This window comes from Chinchilla lanigera, unplaced genomic scaffold (assembly GCF_000276665.1).
Source record: "Chinchilla lanigera isolate Chin_1 unplaced genomic scaffold, ChiLan1.0 scaffold00069, whole genome shotgun sequence".
In the NCBI taxonomy this organism is placed as follows: domain Eukaryota; kingdom Metazoa; phylum Chordata; class Mammalia; order Rodentia; family Chinchillidae; genus Chinchilla; species Chinchilla lanigera.
The window spans coordinates 5,608,514-5,617,804 of record NW_004955470.1 but is presented as its reverse complement, the minus strand read 5'-3'; the positions used below and the strand labels follow the sequence as shown (position 1 = coordinate 5,617,804).

The following is a 9,291-nucleotide window of genomic DNA, read 5'->3' as shown; positions in this document are numbered from 1 at the left end:
GATTTAGCTCAGCGGCAAAAGCGCCTGCTTGGCAAGCGCAAGGTCGTGAGTTTGGTTCCCGGTACCGGAGAAAAACCAAAAAAAAAAAAAAAAAGTATTTGAAGTTTAGGGGCTGGGGTTTTAGCTCAGCGGCACAGCGCCTGCCTGGCAAGCGCAAGGTCATGAGTTCGATTCCCGGTACGGGGGGGGGGGGTTAAAGTATTTGAAGTTTTATGTCAAAGTTAAGAGCACTGTTATTAGTACATGGGAACCAGTATCAGTTTTTGGAACCTTGGAGATTGTGTTAGGTAATACAATAGGAGAGGACAAACTCTGTGGCAGTGACCACAGAAAAGCTATCTTTTGCTCAAGTCAGTGGTCAATGAAATTTTGACATGTATTTACGTGGAAAACCCACTAGTTATACCCTCTCATGGTGAAGTCATTTCTGCTCTGCTTCCTCTGTGCTGGTTATGAGCACAGAGCACAGCTCATTTCTCTGTGGTCTGTGATGGCCTTAGAGATCTGTTTTGCCTTTAGGATGGTAAAACAAGCTAGATGTTTGTATTAGTTCTAACATGTTCCCACCAGCTTGAATCACCACTCATGTACTAAGCGCATGAGGGTCCTGTTGGGCAGCTTCTACCGCGTAATGGGACTGTCCATGCCCCCTGATGGGGCAGCTGTGCACGGGCCACAGTGGCTTAGAGCCAATTGGCAGAGAGACATATGAATCACAGCCCCACCACGAACATGTTAAGTTACTGGGAATACGTTAGTGCCAGCCCTGGTTTCTCTCCAGTTGGTTATGACTAAAACATGAGGCTTAACTTTCCTGAAATTTTGGTGTGACTGTAACCTACTGAAAATTAAATTTAGGAACACTTAAGTAAAGATCCATGCCAGGGATATAGCTCAGCGCCTGCCTACAAGTGCAAGGTCATGAGTTCGATTCCCAGTAACAAAAATAGAACCAACTTCCCAAATATTCCTAAGCATAAGTCGAGCTGTTGGTGGGACACTCTATGGAGTACACATAACTGGAAAAGAAAACATTGCTTCATGTTTTAAGTTTTGTAAACCTTCTCCTCAGCACAAAGGAACTGTACCATTTAGAAGAATGGAAGCAGATGCATCTGTCGAAATGTTTTCCAAAGTCTTGGAGAGCCAGCTCCTGCAGACTACCAAACTAGTGGAGGAACATTTGGATTCTGAAATTCAGAAACTGGATCAGATGGATGAAGATGAATTGGAACGGCTCAAAGAGAAGCGACTGGAGGCCCTAAAGAAAGCTCAGCAGCAGAAACAAGTAACCTCCCTGCCCTGCTTTCTGACGTTGCTGTAGTAGTATGCTCCTAACACCTTACATACATGTGCTCTACTGGGTACATTTGGGTCCTCAGTTCTAGAATTTTCTGAATTCAAAGTTTCTATCATTGTTAATTTGTCCAGGAAGCCTGGGGTGTAGCCCAGTGGTAGAGGGTTGGCCTAGCATGTGCAAGGCCCTAAGATCAATCCCCAGCACCATTTTTTTAGAAAGTTTAAATTTTTCCAGGAAAAAAAAATTAGGGAAAAAGATGTGACATATGAAGGGCTGCCGTGTGATAGACTAAAACTTGAATCTTAATCCAAGCTGAGATCGGCAGACCAAATTTGTGAATATAGCATAGTTCTATGTAAGACAAACTTTCTTTTTCTTTTTTTTTGGTCTTTCTGAGACAGGGTCTAACTATGCAGCTCAGGCTGGCCTTGAGCTCACTTTGTAGCCCATGCTGGCCTGGAACTTGCAATGATCTGCCTGCCTCAGCCTCCCAAGGGGTGGGATTACAGAGTGCTGGGATTATAGGTGTGCGCCACCACAACCTTTCTAAAGGTGATCTAGTGTGAAGCTGGCCGTGGTGGCGCACATCTGTAATCCCAGCACTCGGGAGGCTGAGGCAGGAGGATCACTGCAAGTTCGAGGCCAGCCGAGGCTACAAAGTTTTGCAGGGCTGGGGTGTAGCTCGGTGGTAGAGTATTCACTTGCTCTGCGCAAGGCCTAAGGTTCCGTCCACAGCATCACAAAAAGAAGCAGCTTTGTAGTAAATTAAATGCTTTGTATTTTAGTAGTTTAAGAGCACACACACACACACACACACAAGCTGGGTGTGGTGGCCCCTGCCTATGATTCCAGCATTCAGGAGGCTGAGACAGGAAGATCACCATGAGTTTGAGGCCACCCTGAACGACATAGTGAGTTCAAAGCCAGCCTGAAACTACATAGTGAGACCCTGTCTGAACCAAAAAACAAAACAAAACAGAGGAAAGTAAACAGCCAAAAGAAATAAAGTTTCTCTACCAGATAACATTGACTTGATTACACAATAATTGTGATATTTGATATCAAGTGGTGCTGAATGAAATATACATCTGTAATATTTGACTTCTGTCCAAATTAGGAATGGCTTTCGAAAGGACATGGGGAATACAGAGAAATCCCTAGTGAGAGAGACTTTTTTCAAGAAGTCAAGGAGAGTAAGAAGGTGGTTTGCCATTTCTACAGAGACTCCACGTTCAGGTAACTCTGTTCCCGCTGTTTCCTGAAAACATGATGAAATGTTTGCATAGAGATGCATTGGCTTAATGGAGACATTTAACCACTGCCTGCCCAACTATTTAGATACAGGATGAGTTAGCAGGGCGTGGTGGTAGTTGGGTGTGGTGGCACACACCTGTAATCCCAGCACTCAGGAGGCTGAGCAGGAGGATCCTTGTGAGTTCCAGACCAGCCTGGGCTACAAAATGAGCTCAAGGCTGGCATAGCAAGAACCTACCTCAAAAAGATAGATAGATAGATTCGATAGATAGATAGGTACAGGATAACCAAAAATTGCACATTTTTAGTTAATTTTTATAAAACAACAGAATAAAAAATGACAGTTTCATCAGACTCATTCAGTAATTTTTTGTGTAGGGTGTATCGTAAAACATTCAGTATACAATGCAGAGTCGCAGTCTGGACAGTGTCATCCAGGCTCTTTCCAAGCTCTCTTTGCATTATTGTCTTTGAACAATGCACTTCATGCTGTTGCGCTGGCCTCTCCTTTTCTCCTGCGGGGAAGGGGTACGGTTTTAATAAAAAGCCCACCCAGTAAACGTCATGGTGAGGACTGCGGTGATGGATGCCCTGGTTGGCGTTTCATTACCCTGTATTCTTCAGTTACTTGGTCTCTTAGACCTAATGTAAGTTGTAAACGGCTGCTTAAACCCCTTGTTGTGCATAAGTAACAAACAAGTCCCATGTTATTTGGTCCAGAAGGTGCATCAATAGTTTATAGTATTTTTTCTCACTTGTTGATTACAGGGTCGCTTGTTAGGTGTTGGTCCCCTCTGGCAACGCCACCCACAGAATTACTATACTTGTTGACCACTAATGGAAGTTTCTGAGTTTTGTTTCTTCTTCCAGGTTCTGTCATTTCTGTATTGTAAGTAGTTGGCAGTAAGGCAGCGGCTTCTCTTTCCGTTTCATAGCACAGACTTTCCCTCTGACAGGCTTACCATTTCTCCCTTTTCTGCTTCTTCTTTGGCAGATTCTATACTTCCTTCCTTCTCGGTCTCAGGGTCCCAGTGTCCATTTTGTATTGTAAAAGGTTGTCACTGAGTTCAGGAGAAGTGTAAAGATTATATCTAATGTGCTTATGAAAAGAGCTTTTATGGATTGTAGCACAAAATTAGATTATTTTTCACAGAAATAGACATGAATTAATAAACAAAAACAACCAGAACTTACGTTAGATTTCATTGGAAATAAATACCAAAGGCAAATACAACATTCTAAATAAAATGCATGCAAAGAATAGTCTACATAAAACAAATAGATATACAAGTGTATCTCGTGCAAACAAGAATCAGCTAGTTGAGGTGACACCTGCCCGAGCAGCACACAGGACAGTAGGACATAAACGCGCTGCCCGGGTGACACTGGGCTAAACTGCTAAGTAGTTAAGAAAACTGAAAGGAACAGCTTCCTAAGCTGTGTCACGGGACCCTGTTGTGCTTTTCAGTGTTCTGGTTAGCATGTTAAACACCTGCAGCTTAAAGGCCAGTGACATGCAAACAAATAAGAGAATATTATAGAAAGTCAATAATGTTCCGTAAAAGTTGCTTGCATTTCCTGAATTATTTTCTTGGTAACTCCAAGAACATCTTAGCAGTGTCTACTTAAAATTCTTACCAGAACAAATTCTTTGAGCTTTTTTTTCCTCCTGGGATGTTCAGGTTTAAGCCATGATGTTGGGAATTGGGCGGTGGGCGGGGGACAGCTTTCATTGTTGGTGTTGAGCCAGTCACTCCTTCATTTTTATTTTTGGTTTTTGAAACGTTCTTGCTCTGAGTTCAGGGCTGGCCACATGCTGAGATCACAGGCTCGCGCTATCGCCCCTGGCTTGCCTTCTCTTTTTGAGAACTGTAGCCACCATAATGATTTAAAGATTATTAGTAATCCTGAAGCTTAGCATGCTTCTCACTGACAGAGGTGCAGAGTTGGAGGACTTATTTCTGAGCAACGCCCATCTTTGAAGTTTCCAAATATAACAGCATGTGTGCATTTGAGTCTGAAAAGTCTAGGTTCTAGTGGGGCATAGTGGCGTACGCCTGTAATCTCTGCATTTGGGAGGTTGAGGCAGGAGGATTGCCGCAAGTTCAGGGCCACCCTAGGCTACGTAGTGAGTCCAGGCCAGCCTGAACTAAATAAATAGCAAGACGCTGGCTCAAAAAAATAAAAAAGTCCAAGTTCTGTCAGGTGCACATTTGTCCCTCTCTACTTTCCTGTACGAGATAGCAGGCAACAGGCCTAAGAGAAACAGAACCTTAATGTTTCGCTCTTAACTGTGATACTGACAACTTGGGAACCCCTTTGTGGCCTAAAGCCTGTATTTAATATTTTGGTATTTTGTTTTAATAAATATCATTCGGTCAAATGTGACTTTCTACAACACTGGAGTTTTTATGCCTCTCATATTACTTACGATCTAGAAATGAGGTCAGCTGATATAAGCACAAGTTAGCTGCCAGTTTTGAGACTCACACAGAAAACTATGAAGTCAGATGTACAATGATATTTTTAAGTCAGACGTGGTGGTGCACACTTGTAATCTCAGCACTCAGGATGCTGAGGCAGGAGGGTCGCCATGAGTTCAAGGCCAGCCTAAAACATAGTGAAAACCTGTCTCAAAAAACACCAAAAATCTCTTTTTAACTAAGTCTGTTGCTTTGTTTTTTGCCTGCTGTGTGTTGTTATTACAGGTGTAAAATATTAGACAGACACTTGTTGATCCTGTCCAAGAAACATCTTGAGACCAAGTTTTTGAAGCTGAATGTGGAAAAAGCACCCTTCCTCTGTGAGAGACTGCATATCAAAGTCCTCCCCACGCTAGCGCTCGTGAAAGACGGCAAAACACAAGATTACGTTGTGGGATTCACTGACCTGGGCAATACCGACGACTTCACCACAGAAACTTTGGAGTGGAGGCTGGGCTGTGCTGACATCCTCAACTACAGGTGACCTGCAGCCAGAGAACGTGTTCATTAAGAGTCTTATCCATGCAGCTTTTTTTTTTTTATCTTAAGATTCATGAAATGAAGGCTTGTGGCTGAGGTAGTTTCAAGGAAAAGCGTGATGTTTTAAAGAATACATTAGCATAAGCCTGTAGCAAAATTAGATTCACAGATAAAATTGAGTCTGGCTGTGCACCTGCCTATAAAATGTTTCAACTTAGATGATGTTACTGAAATTAATTCTGTATCGGCCTGGTAACCCAAAACGACACTTAGAACAGATACTTCCCAACTTTTTCCCCCTATACTGGGGATCTAACCTGGGACTTCACACACTCTATAGAGTGTAGGCACCTTGCCACTGAGCTACCCCCAGCCCACTTCTGCAGTTCACTGCTGACCTAAGTGATTCTCTTTGATGAAATTAAAATTAAAAGCAAACTGCAGAAGGTTATATTTTTGTTTGTTTTGTGGTGCTGGAGATCTGAGCCGGGGCCTCACAAATGCCAGGCAAGCCCTGTACCGCTGAGCTGTACCCCGATCCCTGAAGTTTATATTTTAAAATATTAGGTCTCACGTGTAGAATCTGAAAAACACAAAAAGTTTTACTTACTGTGGGGATCGTCTCACTTGGGGAAACAATCTGAAATTCAACTTGCATTTGTCAGTCATCTCCGTCTGTAATGCCAGCACTTGGGAGACTGAGGCAGGACGATTGTCCAAGTTTAAGGCCAGCCTAGGTTATGTAGAGTTCAGAGTCAACCTGAAGTACATAGCAAGACTCTGTCTCAAAAAAAAAAAAAAAAGAAAAAAATCACCTGAACTGTCTTGTGTTCCGTGCCTGTTCTTTTCATGTTTTGTTTTTTTTGGTATTAAACCCAATGCCTCTGCCCTGAGCTACGTCCTAGCCCTTCTCTTGAGGCAGGATCTTGCTCCATTGCGTTTGAGCTTGCATTTGTAATCCTCCTGCCTCAGCCTCTGTGACTATTTTTGACTTGAAAAATAACAGGTCAAATAGTACAGTTAGCTTTCTAGTCACAGTGCCTTTCTGTTAGTAGAAAATTCATCTTTTTCTCTCCCGCTTCCTAGCCCCTTTTCTTCAAATCTCTTCTTGACAGGGAGCCACAGGAAATTATTAAAATAGAAATTACTATGTCATTACAGATCTTCAAATGTTACCATCATCCCTTTAACGTCCTTTGGATCAATAATATTCTCCGTATTATGTCTTTAGTACCTACTAACCAGCAATAACGTGCCGCCGCAGTACCTTCTGTTCTCTTTTGTCTTGCTTTCCAAGACTGACGTTTCACTTCTGTCCGGTGATATCTGTATGGGCTGTCCACTTTTCTCAGTGTGTTGCACACTGTTGCCACTCTGAGGTTCAGACCGCTCCACTTTTGGGCACTGAGAGCCCTTTCCCAGTGGGCGCTGTCCCCGTAACCCTTGAGCCCTTCTTCTCCAGTCCAAGCAAGCTGTTTCAGGAAGGCTCACGTCATGCTCTCCTAGAATTAGCTATTTCTCCAAGGAACTGTACTGCCTTCCAGCAGCAAAGGATAGTTCAAAACCAAGATCTGGGTGCCAGGGATAACTTTCCAGACACTTGCAAAAGAGGAAATTTCAATTATTTCTCAAGTGTCATTGAAAAGAGTTTTTAAAAAAATTGTGAAAACAGTGTTCACGCCAACTGCAGGTTACTGATAATGAATTCCAAGAGTTTTGCTAGTGTCTGTAGAGATCAAAGTTCTAAAAATATTAAATAGGAAGATATTGAATAAAAATAATCAAAGAATGTTATGTGCATGTGTGAACTGGCCAGAATGAAACCCATCTATCTGCATAACCAAGCTGGGCATGCACTCAGGAGGCTGAGGCAGGAGGATTGCCATGAGTTCAAGGCCAGCCTGGGCTACGTAAATGAGTTTCAGGCCAGTCTGCACTACATAATGAGACCCTATCTCAAAAAAAAAAAAAAGCAAAAAACCTGTGTAACCAATATGCACTTTAAAAAAATGAAAAAAAATTCAACAGGACCAACATAGTCATAGCAGGCTGTCAGGAATAGAGCAGCAGCATCTGTCATTCTCTCACAGAAAAAAAAACACATAACACAGGCTCAGCATTATCAAGCCAGTTACAGAATATTTAACCTCTTTCTGTGCTTCGTGGTGAGAAATTGTGTTGTTACAGCTTATAAATGGTAAAAGAGAAAAAAACCCTGATCTAAAACGTGAATCAAGGGGCTGGGGATTCAGCTCAGCGGCAAAAGCGCCTGCCTGACAAGTGCAAGGTCATGAGTTCGGTTCCCGAAAAAAAAATAAAATAAAATTTTAAAAAATGTGAATCATTCAAATAAGGTATAAAGTTGATTAATGTATTAATATTGTACTTCTACCTTGATCAGAGGCATTTTAAAGAAAATTTTCTATATTTGTGTGTTCTTTATTATAATGAGGACAGTTTTTCTTTGCAATTTAGGGTACCAAACATAGTAAATGCTTCTGATACTTGTTTTCTTTTTAGTGGAAATTTAATGGACCCACCGTTTCAGAGCCAGAAGAAAAACTTCACAAAGCTGGAAAAGAAAACGATCCGAGGAAAGAAATATGACTCAGATTCGGATGATGACTAGAGCTCAGTTACAGTTCTTTGTAAATTGTCTGTTAATTTCTGTTTACTTCAGACTGAATGTGTTTCTAAAACTCTATGATTTTAATATAACGTTGATCGTCTAATACTCACATCCCAGATTTTTATACGGCCCCACAACCCCGAAAGGCACCTTTCCAGTTTTCTGTGTGGCTGACGGCTTCAAGTTGAGGGAAACTTCTGAATTCTCAAATTACCTGGGGAGGGGCTAGATTCCCTGTCGTTGGAATTAGTTTTTATCACAGTGTGATTCTTACATCTTTATACCATTCACAATTGTGTTTTTAATCTGCTGAGCTAGAAATAGAAATTCAACAAACTATTCCAGGACTGAATATTACTCAGTGCTATTTACATCACAGGTCCAGGAACATTTACTGGTGTGGCACACTGCACTTGTAAATGAACGTGAATTATAAGCACTTCACCTGTGGAATTTATTTAAATAACTATTAAAGAACTACTTGTTCTGGACGCTGCATGTTGATGTTGAATCAGCTGATGCAGCAGAAAGCTATTTCAGGTTGTGAACATATTGCCTTACTTAACGGGTCCTCATGGCTTAGATTTGAAGACAGGCATTTAAAAGTAATCAGGAAACACTTGGAATGGCAGCATGAGGAAATCCACTGACTCAATAAAACAACCATAACTGGTAAAAATTGTCTTAAAGTTTAAGTCTGTTGGAAGTGTCGCAAGGGCATACAGCGAACATTTAAGAAAATCTCAGGCTAAATTTAGTCCTGGGCATGGTGGCACACGCCTGTAATCCCAGCTCTTGGGAGGCTGAGGCAGGAGGTTTGCTGCAAGTTTGAGGCCAGCCTGGACTATATAGTTAGTTCAGGGGCAGCTTGAACTATACAGCAAGACTGTGTCTCAAAAAACCAAAAAAGAGAAAGAAAATCTTAGGGCTGTGATGTAGCTCAGTGGTAGAACACTTGCCAATCATGTGCAAGACAATCCTTAGTACTACAGAAAGAATGGAAATCTTAGTAAAATAGTCTGTGACTTTTGAGCCATGACCCCATTCCACTTCTGTGCATTCTCCCAGCTCTCGGTCCCAGGAGCTCTTTTCCCAGCAAGAGTAGCAAGAAGTGTGGAACCCTCCTTCTCCCCAGGCCCCAGCGC

At 42.1% G+C, this 9,291-nt stretch overlaps 1 protein-coding gene across 1 annotated transcript in view; it reads left to right on the top strand.

Moving 5' to 3' along the window:
* Txndc9 (thioredoxin domain containing 9) overlaps positions 1 to 8,825 on the top strand; it is an 11,407-nt gene extending 2,582 nt beyond the window's left edge. Inside the window, exons 2-5 of the mRNA XM_005400746.2 lie at positions 1,073 to 1,288; positions 2,418 to 2,536; positions 5,263 to 5,517; positions 8,038 to 8,825. Of these exons, the coding sequence (XP_005400803.1) occupies positions 1,100 to 1,288; positions 2,418 to 2,536; positions 5,263 to 5,517; positions 8,038 to 8,146 (672 nt within the window). The 5' untranslated portion in view covers positions 1,073 to 1,099 and the 3' untranslated portion in view covers positions 8,147 to 8,825. The remainder of the gene's footprint in view (positions 1 to 1,072; positions 1,289 to 2,417; positions 2,537 to 5,262; positions 5,518 to 8,037) is intronic.
* Positions 8,826 to 9,291: the final 466 nt, after the last annotated feature.